The sequence below is a fragment of the Neovison vison genome, chromosome 9 (genome assembly GCF_020171115.1).
Source record: "Neovison vison isolate M4711 chromosome 9, ASM_NN_V1, whole genome shotgun sequence".
NCBI lineage: Eukaryota > Metazoa > Chordata > Mammalia > Carnivora > Mustelidae > Neogale > Neogale vison.
Genome location: NC_058099.1, coordinates 99,152,279 through 99,172,138, shown reverse-complemented (window position 1 = coordinate 99,172,138; position 19,860 = coordinate 99,152,279). Strand labels below are relative to the sequence as shown.

The 19,860-nt window shown below is 46.5% G+C and overlaps 1 protein-coding gene across 4 annotated transcripts in view; it reads left to right on the top strand.

Moving 5' to 3' along the window:
* Positions 1-19,860, top strand: part of LOC122917789 (F-box/WD repeat-containing protein 12-like) — a 39,496-nt gene that overhangs the window by 16,395 nt on the left and 3,241 nt on the right. For all 4 annotated transcript variants that reach the window (XM_044266074.1, XM_044266073.1, XM_044266076.1 and 1 more), the window contains exons 6-9: positions 17,507-17,665; positions 18,170-18,380; positions 19,363-19,541; positions 19,623-19,750. In XM_044266074.1, coding sequence (XP_044122009.1) covers positions 17,507-17,665; positions 18,170-18,380; positions 19,363-19,541; positions 19,623-19,750 — 677 coding nt within the window. The remainder of the gene's footprint in view (positions 1-17,506; positions 17,666-18,169; positions 18,381-19,362; positions 19,542-19,622; positions 19,751-19,860) is intronic.

Here is a 19,860-nt window from a genome sequence, read left to right as displayed (position 1 = left end):
GATTTTATTTATTTATTTGATAGGCAGAGATCTCAAGTAGACAGAGAGAGAGAGGAGGAAGCAGGCTCCCCGCTGAGCAGAGAGCCCGATGCAGGGCTTGATCCCAGGACCCTGAGATCATGACCTGAGCCGAAGGCAGAGGCTTTAACCCACTGAGCCACCCAGGCGTCCCGGGTCTGACGTTTTAAAAGCGTCTTGGAAGTAGTGGTCCGGCCGGTTTGCGCAAGACGCTTGAGTAGCAAGACCGTGAAGGATGCATGGAAAGTTCTAGTGGTGTCAGGAGCAGCGGAGGGAGTGGACGGTCCCAGGCGGCATCCGACGGGGTCGTGGAGGTAGTTCTCGCACACAGACTACGCACGTGATCCGTGGAATCCGGAAGCCCCAAGTGGGAGAAAAGAAACGAAGTCTGCCGGCGGGGCCGTCACAGGGCTCCGAGGTCCCCCGACGAGCGAGGAAGCCCATCCGGGAGCCGCCGGGGCACGTGCACTCCCTGCGGGTCCGACCCCTGCTGGCGGCCGTGGAGCGCGGGCATCGCCGAATAGGATCTTGAAATAACTGCTTGCAAGAAGCCGTGCCAGGCCCGAGGAGTGGAGGGGAGCAGAGGCATCTCAGGCAGCCAGAGAAGCCGCCACAGCCCCGGCGAGAGCGCGCGTGCGACCCGGAGCAGGAGGGACGAGCGGTACCGGCTGCGCGACCGCCGGAACCGCGTCCTGTGGCTTCTCCACTGCAGGCGGCGAAGGAACACGGCACTAGCGTTTGCGTGAGGAGCAGGTTAGGAGGAGCTGAACGGCCCAGGATCCTCGAGTTGCCTGGAAGCCTTCGAGTACCAGTGGGCAGTGACCTCTGCCCGGCAAGGCTGCATGCGGGGGCCTCCCTGCGGCCCAGAGGAGAAGCGAAGGACCATCGGGCCTCCAAGTCCTAAGAGCAGAAGGGGCGGGATCAACGGGGACCCCAGTTTGGCTGGATTATCAACAGTGATGGAGCTCCATGGTCTCCCAGAGGGTCTGCAGAGGCCATCTGTCACAGAGCCAGGCTTTTGGGGACAGAGGCTCCCGGGATGCAGGTCTGAGTGGCCGGAGGCCGGAACGGGGAGCGAGCGGCCTGCTCCTCTGTGGTCGGGGTGGGGTGCAGGCAGGGCTCCTGCGTGGGCCCGGCTTCTGTGGTTTGAGTTCTCCATGGGTGGCTTTTCCCCGCTTGCCCATATGTGGAACAGAGGCGGGATGGGCAGGACGAAAAGCCACCTGTCACCAAACATCAAAGACAGTCAGACTCCAGTAAGTTTCCCTTCTGGTGACTTTTCTGTAATTCTGTCTTCGGGCTGATGGCTGAAATGTGCACGTTTTATATCCTTGAACCCGGACTTGCATAAGCCGGCCGTTCGCATGGTGCTCTGGGGGCGCATGCTAAGGCTGATGCCCGAGGGGAGGTTCTCCTGTGTGGCTCGTTTGGGAGCTCAGCATTGTGTGTTCGAGAAGCAAAGTGAGTGCCTGATCACTGTAGGTATTTCTGGGTCTCCAGAGGCTTTGGGGGTGTCTGATATGTGCAGAGACATGTATGATTGCCGCTGACGTCTTGGGGGGGGTGTCCGGGAGGCAAGACTTCTGAGGTCGTCACCAGGAGGGTGAATTGGGGATGAATAGCTTTGTTTTGGCCACGTGGTGGCAGTCATGGCGACGGCCGGAGAGCGTGCATGTGCGTCCACGATGGGTGGTTAGCAGGGGCTGCCAGGGCCAAGGTGACTGCCTGAGCTGCGGCTGTCTGTGCTGACTGTGGGGTGCGCCCTTTCTCAGGGATATTCCAGTTGGCGGAGGGGGCACGGCAGTGGGCTCTGTCATGTGTGGTGGGAACTCCCTTTCTCGTTCACTCGGAGGGTGCCCTTTTCCAGGGTCCTTGCACGTGGCAAGGGCCTGTGGACAACGGGAAGCTCCTTCCTCCTGCAGAGGGAAGGCCCAGCCTGGCCCAAACCTGCCTGGACTCTGGAGATGCCAGTTTGCTCTCAGCAGGGAGGCTTCGGGGGCGGGGCAGAAGCTGTGAGGCGCTCCTTCCCGTCCTGAGGCCTCACGCCTACCTGGGAAGTGGGGGGCTCAGGGCTTCTGAGCACCAACCTCAGCACAAGGGCCCAGATGCTGATGGGGTGTTAGGTGACCTGAGATGGCAGGCTTTGGCCAGAAGCGCTCGTCTTCTTGGGGTTGCCCTGTAAGGGGATGGAGCAAGATCAGCCTCTACCAAGATTGGGCTCAACTTTGGAGATGGCGGACTTTGTCCGGGCACCAGCGGGGGACGGAATCCGATATCCCCTTCACGTCTACCCAGAGCCCCAGAACGTGACCTTACTTGGAAATGGTATCCGGTTAAGGATCTCGGGTACAATCATCCTGGGTTTAGGCTGGGTCTTCTGTCCAAGGGGTAGTGCCCTTGTAAGGAGAGGAGAGAGAATACAGATACACAGAGAAGGCCGTGTGCACACGGGGGCAGACAAGTCAAGAAAAGCTCTCGAGCCTTCAGATTGGGAGGGCCCTGCTGGCACCTGATTTTGGTTCTAGCCTCTCAAATTGTGAGAGAATAAATGTCTGGTTGTTTAAGCCACTCGATTTGTTACTGCAGCAGTAAGAAGTTAGTGTTAGACCCTGAGACAGAATACTTGGGGCCCCTGGCTGGCTCAGGTAGTGTGGGCAAACCACAGGCTGGCTCAGCGGGTAGAGTGTGCAGCTCTTAGTCTCGGGGTTGTAGGTTCGAGCCCCACATTGGGTGCAGAGACTACTTACAAATAAAATCTTAAAAAAAACGAAAGAGAAAAACTCAGAACCACTTAGGAAAGTTTGGAATGAAAAAGAGGGAAAATGACGCACTGCAGAGGCTAAGGAAAAGCAGGCCGATGAGCGGGTGGCGTTAGAGCACAGGACTCCAAGATAAAACTCGTCACTGGATATTAGAAGGAGCTTTGCAAAAATGATTAGATTAGCCTCCCAGGAGGCTAAAATTGGCCTCAACATATATAGGACAAAATTTGTGGAATTTCAAGAAACGGTCACCCGTACAGGCGGTGTGAGGAGTTGGTTGCGCAGCCGCAGGGAGGGGACGCGGGTGGACCGACTGACGGCGTGGAGGGCGGCGAGTGTTCTCAGGCTGGACACACCGGTCAGAGACTCACGTGAACCCCCCGCTGACTGCCGTGTTGTGTGGGCCTGGGAACGGGGAGCGCCCCGGCACCCGCCCCCGGGGAAGCCTCGGTTTCCCCCGCAGCCACAGGGGCCCGGGCGGCCAGCAGCTCCGCTGGGCCCCGGCTGCCCTGACTTCTCTGACGCACGGATTATGTAGATGATTTCAAGTTAATTTACCGGTGTGTGCAAGGTCAGGATCAAGGTTCATTTTTATTTACAAACGGGCTTCCAGAATTTGTAGGAAAGGCCGTCCTTTCTTCACTGAACTGCATCACACCTTTGTCTGAATACCAGCATCGAGGGGGTCCAGGGCTGCTGGAAGGACAGACACAGGCTCTCGTCGGCTGTAGACTTGTAAGTCAAGACCTCCAGCATTTTCTTATTTCAAAAATAGATGATTTCTGTAAAAATTTTCAAGTCAGCTTGTCAATTAAAAAAAAATTTTTTTTATTAGGTCAGTGAGCCCACATAGAGCACGTCCCTGGTTTCTGATGCGGGGTCCAGCACTTCGTTAGCTGCCTGTGACGCCCGGTGCTCCTCACCACACGCCTGTCAGTGTCTTTAAAACTATCTGCTGGGGTTTTGATGACCTTGAATCTATAGGTTGATTGGGGACCACTGACATCTGTGTGGTCTCCTAAGCCACAAACATGGCATATATGTCACCGTTGAGATGGGCCCTCACTTTGGTCTTTCAACAGAGTTTTGTAGTTTTTAAGTGAACAGGGCTTGCATAGATTTTGTTAAAATTATTCATTGTATATTATATTATTTTAAATATCATTGTTTTAAAATTTAATTTCTGATTTTTCATTGCTAGTCTGTAGCATATATAGGCATATGTAAGTAATACATAAATGTGTAGTTCTATATTTATAAGGAAGTTGCAATATCTACTGTACATAGCACACATGGAAGTTACTTCTGTATAAATATACATAAGAATACATTTTGAATTTTGTATATTTACCTCCTGTCTAGCAGCCTTGCTGAATTCACTAATTTATTTATTTTTTAAAATATTTTATTTATTTATTTGATATCACAAGTAGGCAGAGAGGCAGGCAGAGAGAGAGAGGAGGAAGCAGGCTCCCCACAGAGTAGAGAGCTTGATGTAGGGCTCGATCCCAGGATCCTGGGATCATGACCTGAGCCGAAGGCAGAGGCTTTAACCCACTGAGCCACCCACTTACTAATTTTAATAGGTGTTGTTTTTTGTCGGGTTTTTTTGGGTAGAAAATTTTCGTAGGTAGATAAAGGTTTCTTAGGATACAAAAAATAGGAACTGTACAAGTAAGAAATAGATCTGTTGGATATCATCAAATTCAGAAATTTTGCACTTTTTTAAAAAAAGATTTTATTTATTTATTTGACAGAGATCACAAGTAGGCAGAGAGGCAGGCAGAGAGAGAGGGGAAGTAGGCTCCCTGCTGAGCAGAGAGCCCGATGGGCTCGATCCCAGGACCCTGAGATCATGACCTGAGATCATGACCAGGACCCTGAGATCATGACCTGAGATCATGACCAGGATCCTGGGATCATGACCTGAGCCGAAGGCAGAGGCTTTAACCCACTGAGCCACCCAGGCACCCCCAGAAATTTTGCACTTTGAAAGCATTGTTTAGCAAAAGAAAAAGCAAACCTTGGGCTGGAAGAAAATATTTGTAATAATGTAACCTTGCTTCAGGACTTTGTCAAGGATATATATTATCACTCAGTAGGCGAGCCCAGCCTTTGGATTAGGCGGAAGATTGGAACGCTTCACAGAAGAACATGAACGGGCAGCCGTTGGCACACAGAGAAGCCGCACACCAGCGGCCATCCGTGAAATGCAGTTTAGAAGCGCAGTGCGATAGGGCACCAGATTGATCTGAAGAGCTGAAATTAAACACATGTTTACAAAGATGTGACATGATACTTCAGAGAATTGTTTGGCAGTTACTTTAAATATTAAAAAAACGCTTACCTATTATCTAATAGTTCTCTTTTAGCTGTTTACTAATGAGATATGAAAATTTTCACACAAAAAGACTGGTACACAAATGCTTGTAGGAGCTTTGGTAATAGCCAAATGGGATACAGCCCGAGTGCCTGTCACAGGTGGGTTTATAGCGGGTTCACAGCGGCCGCTGCTCAGCGCGGAAGAGGAGCAAGGCTGTGTATCAGCGCATCGGGGTGCCTGAACCTCGGAAATGTGCAGAGCAAAAGCAGACACAGCAGAGTCTGTTTGTATCGTAGGAGTCTGTTGCGGGGAGATTCTGGTCCCGACAGAATCAGTCTGCCCTGTGAGCAGCCCACGGGTCCTTAGGGATGGAGGGGACTGTTAAGGGACACAGGAATTTTGGAGATGATGGAGATGTTCTAGAACCGGTTTATGGTTGTGGTATCTAGTAGTCTGGCTTCCCTTACTCTTATTTTTTCAAGTTTCCTTAGCTACTTTCCTGTTTATTTTTCCATATGAACTTTATTTATTTTATGATTTTATTTATTTATTTGACAGAGATCACAAGTAGGCATAGAGGCAGGCAGAGAGAGAGAGAAGGGAGGAAGCAGGCTCCCTGCTGAGCAGAGAGCCAGATGTGGGGCTCAATCCCAGGACCCTGAGATCATGACCTGAGCCAAAGGCAGAGGCTTTAACCCACTGAGCCACCCAGGCGCCCCATATTTTCTTTCTTTTAAAGGTTTTTATTTATTTATTTGACAGACATATCATGAGTAGACAGGCAGGCAGAGAGAGAGAGAGAGGAGGAAGCAGGCTCCCCGCTGAGCAGAGAGCCCGATGCGGGGCTTGATCCCAGAACCCTGGGATCATGACCCGAGCCAAAGGCAGAGGCTTTAGCCCACTGAGCCACCCAGGTGCCCCGGAAATGGTATTTTCATTGACATTGAGTGCATAGAGAAATACTAACATGGCGAAAACGGACATCTTTATGATGCGAGTCAGTCTGTCCAGCAATAAATGATGTATTTCCATTGGTTCAGGTTTGCTTTTTATGTCCTTCAGAAGTGACTTACATTTTTCCTCAGATAAATTTTGCACATTTCTTGTTAACCATATTCCAAAGCATTTTATCATTAGTTGCTATTGCATTTATATGGGAAAGTATTTTTTATTCCCTTGTTTTCTAACTGGGTGGTGTGTGTTTAATGAAAGCTGTGGTGGTTTTATACTCTGTCATCTTAACTGAATTCTGTCTGCCTATATTTGATTCTCTCAATTTTCGTAGGTAAACACTTTATCTATAGGTCGAGATACTTAGTTTCTCAAGCCTTAGACATCCAGTTGCTTTTTCTCTGGCTTCTCGGCCAGTACTTCAGCACAATATTAATTAATTAGTGGTGGGCATTGGTGGCCATTTCTCCTCGTAGCTATCTGGGTGGGAGGACTTGCAACTTCACCGTGGGGCTGGGCTGCTGCCGTCTGGAATGATGTTCATGCAAGAGTCATCAATGGCCATTTGAGTATTTTTGAAAATCATGCTAAGATGTAGAATTTTGTGCAAGGCCTTTTCAGTATGCAGATATAATTACAGAATTTTTGTCCTTTGGTTTGTTATGGTGATTTATTGGATTTTTAAAATACAAATTATCTATACATTTCTTTTTAATGTGCTGATGCATTCTAAATGCTGACGTTTTACCAGGATTTGGCTCTGTCAATGGGAGATTGGTCAGTAGTTTTTTTTTTTTTTTTCCAATTTATTTATTTTCAGAAAAACAGTATTCATTATTTTTTCACCACACCCAGTGCTCCATGCAAGCCGTGCCCTCTATAATACCCACCACCTGGTACCCCAACCTCCCACCCCCCCCCGCCACTCTAAACCCCTCAGACTGTTTTTCAGAGTCCATAGTCTCTCATGGTTCACCTCCCCTTCCAATTTACCCCAATTCCCTACTCCTCTCTAACGCCCCTTGTCCTCCATGCTATTTGTTATGCTCCACAAATAAGTGAAACCATATGATAATTGACTCTCTCTGCTTGACTTATTTCACTCAGCATAATCTCTTCCAGTCCCGTCCATGTTGCTACAAAAGTTGGGTATTCCTCCTTTCTGATGGAGGCACAATACTCCATAGTGTATATGGACCACATCTTCCTTATCCATTCATCCGTTGAAGGGCATCTTGGTTCTTTCCATAGTTTGGCGAATGAGGCCATTTCTGCTATAAACATTGGGGTACAGATGGCCCTTCTTTTCACGACATCTGTGTCTTTGGGGTAAATACCCAGGAGTGCAATTGCAAGGTCGTAGGGAAGCTCTATTTTTAATTTCTTGAGGAATCTCCACACTGTTCTCCAAAGAGGCTGCACCAACTTGCATTCCCACCAACAGTGTAAGAGGGTTCCCCTTTCTCCACATCCTCTCCAACACATGTTGTTTCCTGTTTTGTTAATTTTGGCCATTCTAACTGGTGTAAGGTGATATCTCAATGTGGTTTTAATTTGAATCTCCCTGAGGGCTAATGATGATGAGTATTTTTTCATGTGTCTGATAGCCATTTGTATGTCTTGATTGGAGAAGTGTCTGTTCATATCTTCTGCCCATTTTTTGATGTGTTTGCCTGTTTCGTGTGGGTTGAGTTTGAGGAGTTCATTATAGATCCTGGATATCAACCTTTTGTCTGTACTGTCATTTGCAAATATCTTCTCCCATTCCGTGGGTTGCCTCTTTGTTTTTTTGACTGTTTCCTTTGCTGTGCAGAAGCTTTTGATTTTGATGAAGTCCCAGAAGTTTATTTTTGCTTTTGTTTCCTTTGCCTTTGGAGACGTATCTTGAAAGAAGTTGCTGTGGCTGATATCAAAGAGATTACTGCCTATGTTCTCCTCTAAGATTCTGATGGATTCCTGTCTCACGTTGGGGTCTTTTATCCATTTCGAGTTGATCTTTGTGTACGGTGTGAGAGAATGGTCGAGTTTCATTCTTCTACATATAGCTGTCCAGTTTTCCCAGCACCATTTATTGAAGAGACTGTCTTTTTTCCACTGTATATTTTTTCCTGTTTTGTTGAAGATTAATTGACCATAGAGTTGAGGGTCCGTATCAGGGCTCTCTACTCTGTTCCGCTGGTCTATGTGTCTGTTTTTATGCCAGTACCATGCTGTCTTGGTGATCATAGCTTTGTAATAAAGCTTGAAATCAGGTAAGGTGATGCCGCCAGCTTTATTTTTGTTTTTCAACATTTTCTTAGCGATTCGGGGTCTCTTCTGATTCCATACAAATTTTAGGATTATTTGCTCCAGCTCTTTGAAGAATGCCGGTGGAATTTTGATCGGAATGGCATTAAAAGTATAGATTGCTCTAGGCAGTATAGACATTTTAACAATGTTTATTCTTCCTATCCAAGAGCATGGAATGGTCTTCCATCTTTTTGTGTCTTCTTCAATTTCTTTCATGAGTGTTCTGTAGTTCCTCAAGTACAGATCCTTTACCTCTTTAGTTAGGTTTATTCCCAGGTATCTTATGGTTCTTGGTGCTATAGTAAATGGAATCGATTCTCTAATTTCCCTTTCTGTATTTTCATTGTTAGTGTATAAGAAAGCCACTGATTTCTGCACATTGACTTTGTATCCTGCCACGTTGCTGAATTGCTGTATGAGTTCTAGTAGTTTGGGGGTGGAGTCTTTTGGGTTTTCCATATAAAGAATCATGTCATCTGCGAAGAGAGAGAGTTTGACTTCTTCATTACCAATTTGGATACCTTTTATTTCTCTCTGTTGTCTGATTGCTGTTGCTAGGACTTCTAATACTATGTTGAACAAGTGGGCATCCTTGTCTTGTTCCTGATCTCAACGGGAAGGCTGCAAGCTTTTTCCCATTGAGGATGATATTTGCTGTGGGTCTTTCATAGATAGATTTGATGAGGTTCAGGAATGTTCCCTCTATCCCTATACTTTGAAGCGTTTTAATCAGGAACGGATGTTGGATTTTGTCAAATGCTTTTTCTGCATCAATTGAGAGGACCATGTGGTTCTTCTCTCTTCTCATATTAATTTGTTGTATCACATTGATTGATTTGCGAATGTTGAACCATCCTTGTAGCCCAGGGATGAATCCCACCTGATCATGGTGGATAATCTTTTTTTTTTTTTTTTTAAATTTATTTATTTGACAGAGACAGATCACAAGTAGGCAGAGAGACAGGTAGAGAGAGAAGGTGGAGGAAGCAGGCTCCCCGCTGAGCAGAGAGCCCGATGCGGGACTCGATCCCAGGACCCCGAGATCATGACCTGAGCCGAAGGCAGCAGCTTAACCCACTGAGCCACCCAGGCGCCCGGTGGATAATCTTTTTAATGTGCTGTTGGATCCTGTTGGCTAGGATCTTGTTGAGAATCTTAGCATCCATATTCATCAGTGACATTGGTCTGAAATTCTCCTTTTTGGTAGGGTCCTTGCCTGGTTCGGGGATCAGGGTAATGCTGGCTTCGTAGAAAGAGTCTGGAAGTTTTCCTTCTGCTTCAATTTTTTGAAACAGCTTCAGGAGAATAGGTGTTATTTCTTCTTGGAAGGTTTGGTAGAATTCCCCAGGGAATCCGTCAGGTCCTGGGCTCTTGTTTTTTGGGAGGTTTTTGATCACTGATTCAATCTCATTATTAGATATCGGTCTATTCAGGTTGTCGATTTCTTCCTGGTTCAATTTTGATAGTTTATATTTTTCCAGGAATGCATCCATTTCATCTAGGTTGCTAAGCTTATTGGCATATAACTGTTCGTAATAACTTCTGATGATTGTTTCTACTTCCTTGGCGTTAGTTGTGATCTCTCCCTTTTCATTCATAATTTTATGAATTTGGGCTTTCTTTTCTTTCGGATTAGTGTAGCCAGTGGCTTATCGATCTTATTGATTCTTTCAAAAAACCAGCTTCTAGTTTCATTGATACGTTCTACTGTATCTCTGGTTTCTCCCTCATTGATCTCAGCTCTAATCTTGATGATTTCCCTTCTTATGTGTGGAGTTGGTTTGATTTGTTGTTGATCCTCCAGTTCTTTAAGGTGTAGAGACAGCTCCTGGATTTTTCAATTTTTTTGAGCAAGGCTTGGATGGCTATATATTTTCCCCTTAGGACCGCTTTTGCTGTATCCCATAGGTTTTGGACCAAAGTGTCTTCATTCTCATTGGTTTCCATGAATTGTTTCAGTTCTTCTTTGATCTCCTGGTTGATCCAAGCATTCTTAAGCAAGGTGGTCTTTAGCTTCCAGGTGTTTGAGTTCCTTCAGAACTTTTCCTTGTGATTGAGCTCCAGTTTCAAAGCATTGTGATCTGAGAATATGCAGGGAATAATCTCAGTCTTTTGGTATCGGTTGAGTCCTGATTTGTGACCCAGTATGTGGTCTATTCTGGAGAAGGTTCCGTGTGCACTTGAGAAGAATGAGTATTCTGCTGTTTTAGGGTGGAATGTTCTGTATATATCTATGAGGTCCATCTGGTCCAACGTGTCATTCAGTGCTCTTGTTTCTTTATTGATTTTCTGCTTCGATGATCTGTCTAATTCTGAAAGAGGCGTGTTAAGATCTCCTACGATTAGTGTATTCATATCAGTATGATTCTTTATCTTGATTAACAGTTTTCTTAAGTAATTGGCTGCTCCCATATTGGGAGCATAGATATTTACAATTGTTAGATCATCTTGGTGGATAGTCCCTTTAAGGATTATGTAGTGTCCTTCTGTATCTCTGACTACAGTCTTTAGTATGAAGTCTAATTTATCTGATATGAGAATCGCTACCCCAGCCTTCTTTTGAGTCCCATTGGCATGAAAGATGCTTCTCCACCCCTTCACTTTCAGTCTGCGTGTATCTTTAGGTTCAAAATGGGTCTCTTGTAGACAGCATATGGATGGGTCCTGTCGTTTTATCCAATCTGCAACCCTGTGCCGTTTTATGGGTGCATTTGGGCCATTCACATTGAGAGTGATTATTGATAGATACGTTTTTATTGACACCGAGTTACCTTTGAAGTCTTTCTTTCTGTAGACTGTCTCTATATTTCTGTTCAATGCTATTCTTGGGATTTTTCCTCTTTTATAGAACCCCCCCCTTAATATTTCCTGCAGTATCGGCTTGGTGGTTGCATAGTCTTTTAAGCCTTGCTGGTCTTGGAAACTCTTTATCTCTCCATCCATTTTGAATGTCAGTCTTGCTGGATAAAGTATTCTTGGCTGCATGTTCTTCTCATTTAGTGCCCTGAATATATCTTGCCAGCCTCTTCTGGCTTGCCAGGTCTCTGTGGACAGGTCTGACGTTATTCTGATGGGCTTCCCTCTGTAAGTAAGGAGCCTCTTTGCCCTGGCAGCTTTCAAGAGATTATACCTACAATTATAATTTCTCAATTTGACTATCAGGTGTCGTGATGTTTTTTTTGGAGTGTATAATCTGGGGTGGAGACCGTTCAGCCTCTAGTACATGAACGCTGGTTTCATTCGCGAGATTCGGAAAATTTTCATGAAGGACTTGTTCCACGACATCTTCTAGACTTCTTTCTTTCTCCTCCCCTTCAGGAATTCCAATAATTCTGACGTTGGAACGCTTCATGGCATCATTTATTTCCCTGATTCTGCTTTCGTGGGATCTAAGCTGTTTGTTCCAGGCTTCCTCCTGATCCTTTCTCTCTATCTGTTTGTCTTCCAGATCACTAATTCTATCTTCTGTCTCAGCTACCCTAGCTTTGAGAGAGTTTAGATTGGATTGGAACTCATTGAGAGCATTGTGGACCTCCTCCCTGGTGGCTTTAAGCTCCGCCCTAACATTGTGAACATCCTGTCTGGTCGCTTTCAGTTCGGCCCTAATCAATTCTGTTTGGTCATCCATGGCTTTCTCCAACCTAGCTATTGCCTGGATAATTGTTAGCCTGAATTCTCTTTCCGACATATTGTCTATGTTGATAGCCGTTAGCTCTGTTGCAGAAGGTCCATCCTCTGTATTTTTCTTCTGTTGGGCATTCCTCCTCCTAGTCATTTTGGTGGGAGAAGACTGAACAGATGTAGCTGGATGTATCCACTCTGGTGCAGTCAAGGTGCACCCTGGAACACTTCTGAGCAATCAGGATTCCCCACCCAAATGAGAGACAAAAGAAAAGAAAAAGGAAAAGAAGAAAAAGAAGAAGAAAAAAAGATAGAGAGAGAGAGACAGGAAAGAAAGGGAAGATGAAAGAGAAGGTTCAGCCCAGATGGGCCCCAAGGTAAGATTTATGAAGTAGACAAACAAAAAGAGATAGAAAGACTGATACAATTATATGGCAAGAGAAAGAAGAAAAGGAAAAAATATATATATATGCAAATAAAGAAAGAACCTCGTCAAAAAGAACCACAAGTGCAAAATTTATATGCTATCAGGACAAACTCAAAAAACACAGAAACACTGGTGGAAGAAGATGGGAGAGTTCTTATAAATTCTCAGTGTGGGCGAGGAAGGTTCTTTTGATTCTTCCTGGATGTATCTTGATATCTTTGTTAAAGGACTCAACTTTCCTAAGATAAGGGGATTAAAAATTGTTTTACCTATAGGGGTAGTATTGATTGGGGAAAGGGGATTACTTTGAAGTTAACTCTATATGAATATTAGAGGATAAAAATAAAAAGGAATATACTAGACTAAACTAAACTAAAATTTAAAAAAAAGGAATTCAAAAAATAAAAATGCAAAAGAAAAACATAGGTGTATGTATCAAAAAGTTCAGGTTAGAAAGGTATTATGGAATTTGATGTACTGTGCAGCTCGCTGTGGTGGTAAATAGGTTAAAAAAATTACCTATGTGTAAAATATATATATATATATATATATATATATATATATATACCGGAATAGTGGAAACGAGTGAATAATACAAGTTTTCCTATGAAGTAGTGGTGGTTTTCTTGTAGTCCTTTTTTTTTTTCTTTCTTGGTTGGTTTTCTGGGGGAGGGGCCTGCCACGTGGGTTGTCAGTCAATGATGTTTCCTGAGTTGAGTCCCCCCGTCCCCCTCAAGGGGGTGGGCTCTGGGGAAACTGGTTTTTTTCAGGCTTTTGTTCTCTGGCGGGTTTTTTTTGCTTGTTCACTTTTTTCCCTCTCACCTTGACCGCCTTTGATGGTTTTTGTAGTATTAAAAGAAATCAAACCGCATCCTGATCTCCGTCTCAGAAGCCTCAGTCTGGGTGCAGAAGCTGAATAAATTCCCCCTTGGACGCTGGCAGTGCAGGTTCCAAGTTGCAGACCCTGGGGGCGCAGGATCTTTTGCTTGTCCCCAAAGCCAAGGCAGTGGCGGCTGTCTGGGAGCTCCCGGCCACCAGAGAGGTTCCCAGCAGCGATCGCACACTGAGATTTTGCCGCCGGCCCGGGCTGGGAGCGCCCGGCTTGCGCGCACCTCTTTTCAGAGGCGGCTGTGGGTCCGGCACGCGTCTGGGGCACTGAGAACGGGGCGCGGGTCCGTAAGCCGCAGGCTGGGCTTTTGCGCGCCTCTGTCCGGGGAAGAGTTTCGCGCGCGCTCGGCTTAGACTTTGAAACAATGGTGCGGGTCAAGAAGCGCCCCCGGGCCTTAGAAACCCAGGAGAGCTGGAGCGACGTGCGCGCGCATCTCAGGCTTTGTGGTCGGGCGAGCGCGCGTTCTGCAGACCGGCTCCCATCCCCTCACAGGAGCCGGAACCCCGCGCTCTGGGGCGCGCTGGCGGCTTAGGGACCAGGAGCCGGTTTCTCCGCCGCACTCTTCTCTGCCTCCGCGCCGGGGAGGCCGTCTGGGACCGGGGACTTAAGCCCCTGTCCCTAGCCGCCCCGATTCCCACAATTTGCCCCCGCGATCCTTTGCTCTTTTGGAGTGCTTTCAACCAGTCTCCGAGTTACTGCTGGTCCCCAGACGCAGGGCGCTCTCGTATCGGGGTATTACTTTCCCACCGGTCGCCTCTGGTGGCTCCCTCCCCCTTTTGTTTATCTTCCGATATCAGTCCGCCGTTCCCATTCCGCTTTACCTGCTCACTGGCGTCTTCTGCCCCTGTAGAGATCCAGACGTGTATAATTCTGATCTCAGGCTGATTTCATGGGTGATCGGAGTTCTTTGGTAGGTAATCAGCTCACTTTGGGGTACCAGCTGAAAAGACGCCTCTTCCTAGTACCCTGCCGTCTTGTCCCCCCAGGTCTGTAGTTTTTTTGATCTTCCTTTATCAGGTTTACATATAAATGCTGTACTTCATTCAAGGAATGTGAACATTTTTCTGCTTTTTTAATGCCCTGGAACAATTTGGGATTATCTGGTTTTCCAGTTTGGTAGAATTTATTTTTGATGTTATTAGGTGCTGGGTGCTTTTTTTTGTGGGGGAAGTTTTGAAAACATTTTTCTCAGTGTTTTCTGTGGAAATTGGTCAGCTCAAGCTTTTCTTTGTTGCTAGAATCAATTTTAATATTGTGTTGTTCTAGGAAACTACCCACTGTACCTAGGCTTTCAATTTTCTATGCATACAGTTGTCTGAAATACTCTTTTGAGGTTTTTCTTTAAATTTTCTCTGAACATTTGTTTCTGCTGTCATTTTTTAAGATCTTTTATTTAAATTCAGTTAACATATATAATGTATTCATTTCAGAGGTAGAATTTAGTGATTCGTTGGCTGCATAGAACACCAGTGCTCATTACACTAAGTGTCGTCCTTCATGCCCAGTTACCCTCCATCCGCCTCCCCTCCAGCAACCCACAGTTTGTTTCCTAGAGTTCAGAGTCTCTTATGATTTGTCTCCCTCTCTGTTTTTATCTTACTTTATTTTTCTTTCCCTTCCCCTATGTTCATCTGTTTTGTTTCTTAAATTCCACATACAGGTGAAATCATAGGGCATTTGTCTTTCTCTGGCTGACTTCCTTTGCTCAGCGTAATACTCTCTAGTTCCATCCCTAGCCTTGCAAATGGCAAGATTTCATTCTTTTCAATGGCCGAGTAACCATCCATTGTATATAAATACCACATCTTCTCTATTGTCTTGTCATTTCTTTTTGTGTATATGTGCTTTCTCCCACTTTTTTCGTGATTATATTAGCTAGTGTCATGTCTGTTTTATTTAATATTTCTATTGATTTCCAGTTTTGTTTCATTGTGATCAGAGAATGTTTTATTACTTTATGATACAGAATTTACTGAGGTTTCTCTGTGACTGTATATTCAATTTTTGTGAACATTTGTATGTGCTTGCCAGAAAGGTGTAGTCTCCGTTATTGGGCTATAAAGAGCCAGATATAGTCATTATTAATATTATTGTTAGAGCACAAGCTGGGGGAGGAGCAGAGAGAGAGGGAGGGAGTTTCATTGCATGTGAGTTCTAAGTATTAGTCTGTTAATTGCTTTTTCTCTGCAGGAGCTTCAGTTGTACTTTTACTAGATCTTTGTCCGTCCTCTTGGACACCTGTTCTCGGATTTGTGTTATTAGCTCTTGACTCCATCTTTGTTCTCCTACTTGTTTTCCTTCTTTTTTGTGTCCTTATTGGCCCAGTAGAATATACTCTCTTAAGCATATTGCTTGTCTTTCTTAAGGTAACTTTTTCTTCAATATCTTTCCTGAATTAATTTAGCTCTTATTTCACATCTTGGCTTTTTGTCCATTTCTGTTTGAGTGTTGAATTTCTGATTTGGGGCATTCCTTTATGTCTGCACGTGCTTATTTTATGATATTTGATTCATGTTGGGGTGTAGCTACCAGTCTTTGATTGTTGGTTATTCTTTGGGGAATGGTTTATCAGCTAAAATGTTTTCTTTCTCTCTTCTTTCTTTCACTTTTCCCTAAAGACTTTGTTTGAATGTTGCCTGCCATTTTCTGAGCATTGGAAATTGAATAGAATAGAAAGTCCAGAGAGTGTTCCCTGTATAAGTGCCTGTGTAAAGATGTCCTTTTATTTTTAAAATGTTTTTTTCTTTTGGTGCCAGAACCTGGGAACAAACCATAAACATGTCCTTTTAAAATAGTAGGTGAAGGACAAGCTATTTGAGAAATGGAACATATGGACAGGAAGGAAACAGGTTAATCCCATATCACTCTGTTGTAGAAATATATTTAATTAAAAACTAATGCAAAAGACGTATAAAATTCTCTCAGGAATATATAAGCAGTTTTTGAATCAAGGAAAATTACATAGGCTTGATTTACCTAAAAATCCAAAACATCTTAAACAGAATATTTTAACGTTAAGATATATGAAAATTGGGGGCGCCTGGGTGGTACAAAATACACGAAAATTATAAGAAAACACTGAATTTTCTTCTTCTTCTACTCATCTGTTCGACAGAAATCACAAGCAGGCAGAGAGGCAGGGAGAGAGAGAGGGGGAAGCAGGCTCCTCGCTGAGCAGAGACCCTCCACCCAAACGCAGGGCTCGATCCCAGGACCCTGAGATCATGACTTGAGCCGAAGGCAGAGGCTTTAACCCACTGAGCCACCCAGGGGCCCCAACTCTTTAACAAAAGCACTGATAGCAGATGATATGAAGCATAGAATCTAGTTGAAAAAAAAAGATATGAGTAATCAGTTCACAGAAAACAGCACAAATGGCCAGTAATATGCAATGACTGACCCGTAATCAAGAAAGTGACAGGATGAAGATTTTTCATTTGCAAAGACTGGCATTACAAGTAGTCAGATATGGGTATTTTTTTTTTTTTAAAGATTTTATTTATTTATTTATTTATTTGACAGAGAGAAATCACAAGTAGGTGGAGAGGCAGGCAGAGAGAGAGAGAGAGAGAGGGAAGCAGGCCCCCTGCTGAGCAGAGAGCCCGATGCGGGACTCGATCCCAGGACCCTGAGATCATGACCTGAGCCGAAGGCAGCGGCTTAACCCACTGAGCCACCCAGGCGCCCCAGATATGGGTATTTTTGTACATGGTTGGTATATACAGGTATTTTATATACGTGGCAAGTAAGATTGGTGCTTTTTTGAAAAACTTGTTTTTTCCCTGTTAAGTTCTCAGCGTGACCCTCTTTGACCTGACCGGGCCAGCTCCGGGGTCTCTGGGAGGAAGTACTGGAACGGTGGTCTGGATCGTCCGTGTGGGAGCACTTAGTGCGCAGCAGTGAGACTTGCGAACAACTTGAACTTCCCTAAGAGCGAGAGGAAGTAAAAAGGGGTGGGAAATGGCTCCTTGGAAATATTTCCAAGGAGCGTTAGACGCTGTAGACAAAAGGCAGTTTGTGGCTACTTCAGCGTAGCTGGTGGAAGGAGCCCCTGAGGTCGGGCCCTGGCTGCCGGGAGGAGCGAGTAGAGGGTTTGCTCCGAAGACTTCTGCACTATCGGAGCATGTCTGTTTCTGGTGCGCAAGTGCCATCACCGCAGCATTGTCAGGCGCTGGCCCCCTGCCCTTGGGGGAGGCTGGGTGCTGACCACGGCCTTTGCTGTGCAGGTGGCCTCGGCTGAGGGCATGCTGTATGCGCTGACTGTGCCCCACCTGCGGCTGCTCTCCAGGACTGGGGTGTTTCCAGGCAGCCCCACCAGCCTCCTCTGCTCTCCTGACTGCCAGTGGGTGTTCGCTTCGACCCAGGACTCAGACCTGGGCCCAAAGGTCAGTGGGGGAGCTGCGCCCTCTCCTCTGGGGTCCTGGCTTTGTGCATATAAGGTGGTGGGTTCTGTGCCCACGTTTGTGGATGTGTCTGGGAAGGTGACTTCCAGCAATGGACCAAGGCTGCCAGCAGCACCTGCAGACAGGATGGTCCGGGGACAGAGGAGTCATCAGGAGCAGACTTCGAGTGGGGAGGACAGGAATCCAGAGCAAGACATTGGAGACAAAAGCACACCAGTGACGTACACTGCTCAGAACTCCAAGAGCCCTTAAAAAAACACCACAGAGCCATTGATTCAGTTGTCCTGTCACAGTACTGACACAGCTGTCCTGACCGGTACTGGTGTGCAGGCTGTTTGCAGCGGGGCCTGACTGAGCAGTCTGGAGAGCAAGGCACACAAGGGACATGGGTGACCCTGTAAAGACAAAGTGATGTCACCGGTCGTGGGTCTGCGGCCCTCCTGGGTGCTTATCCGTGGCATGGACCATGTGGTGGTGTTTCCTCAGGTGTTCTGCACTCGCTCCCTGCTCGCTCCGGTGGAAGAGGAGCCTCCCGTCTCTACCACTCTGCCCATCTGGCGGATTTCCAGAGCCTGCTGGGCCCCTGACGAGACGGCCAGGCTGATGGTGATGCACAGAAACCATGACAGCGGGCAGCTGGCCATCACCACCTATGAACTGGAGGCCAAACAGTCCCAGGAGGGAGTGGACGTTGTCGGTAAGGGTCCCTGAGCCAGGACCATGCCCTTTGCAATGTGGTTTCCTTTGGGGCACTTTTCTTCCCTCTCAGTGAATACCGAGGCCCAACAAATGTCTTGTTTGTGCATGTACTGGCTGAGTGGTTGAGCGCGTGCCGGGCCCTCTGGGTGGCCCTGGGATCCAGACACTAACCACTGGCCACTTACAGTCTTGCCTCTCCTCACTGTCTTGTCACAACTGTGGCAAACACAGTCTTTTGGTGTTGAGTGTGCACAACTGAGTGTGCCACAATTGTAGCTTCCCCAGGGAGCTCGGAGCCAGCAGGAAAACAAGATCTCAGTCATCTCTTTTTCTGCCTTCCCTGTCTCCCAAACTCCACTTCAGGGCCACTGGCCTGCCTTGTGGCCCCTAGCATTTTTTCTTTTGTATTACATTAATTTGTTTTCATGTCATCTTTTGACCGTAAACTTGACTCTGAGCTTCTTAGTAGCTGAGGAAAAAAGGGAAACAGGATGTGTACTCGGATCCCTTGTTTGATATGAGCATGAATTCTTCAAAAGAGGTAATTTTTTTTCCCCTGCTGGTAAACCATAGGAAATGATCCAATTCATTAAAAAAAAAAATGCTATTCAGTATAAAAGAGTATCATCAGTAATAGCTTTTGGCAGATGTTATAAATGTCACAGTTCTCATGGGGCTCTTCTCACATCACCCTGGTATAGCTGGGGAAGGGCAGGGGGGGCATCCCCTGGGAGGTACTTGTGTCAGATATTGTCACTTCCACATGCATTTTGCCTCGAATCTTTACAGTCCCCTTAAGTAGGGCACCGTCCTCCATCCTGGAGAGTGGATGACTGGGCGGCTTCAGGGCGTAACTGCATGTGCCGCCACAAAGGTGTTGCTCTTGTCAGCATCCCACGGCATCTTAGGTGAGGCGCATGTACTCCACACCCCCAGCTGCTACTGAGGGATGACAGTCCGTGTGTTTTCATTTCAAAAAGTACAACAGATTGCAAGTTTCCTCCTGCCGGACACCATGACGCCTCCTCACCTCATGAAGGCCCGCGACTCTCAGGTGATCCTGCTGGTGTCGGGCTTGGAGCTGGTGCTCTTCACCGTCCAGGGCCTGCAGCTGGCAGCCTTCCGGGACCACCAGAAGCCCATCACGGCCCTGTGGGTGGTGAGTGTGGGTCCGCCCGCCTACACTGTGGCCCCAACTCCAGGGCCCACGGCTCTGCCTCACTTGGCCTCTCATTTCAAGGACGAGAGTCGAGTCCTCACTGCTTCCTTCGACCTCTCCCTGCGAGTCTACGTGTGGAGCAAGGAGAATCCGCTTCCTGTCCTGAAGAGCTGCTATCACCTGCTCGGGGGCTCGCACAGGTGGGCCAGGTAACGGCTCCCAGTTCCCTTCCCTTCAGCTGTGAAGCGGCCTCGCCGGGCCGCCAGCAGCAGCTGGAAAGGGTGTGACTGGGACTTGGGTCTCCGCCCATTTTCCTTAT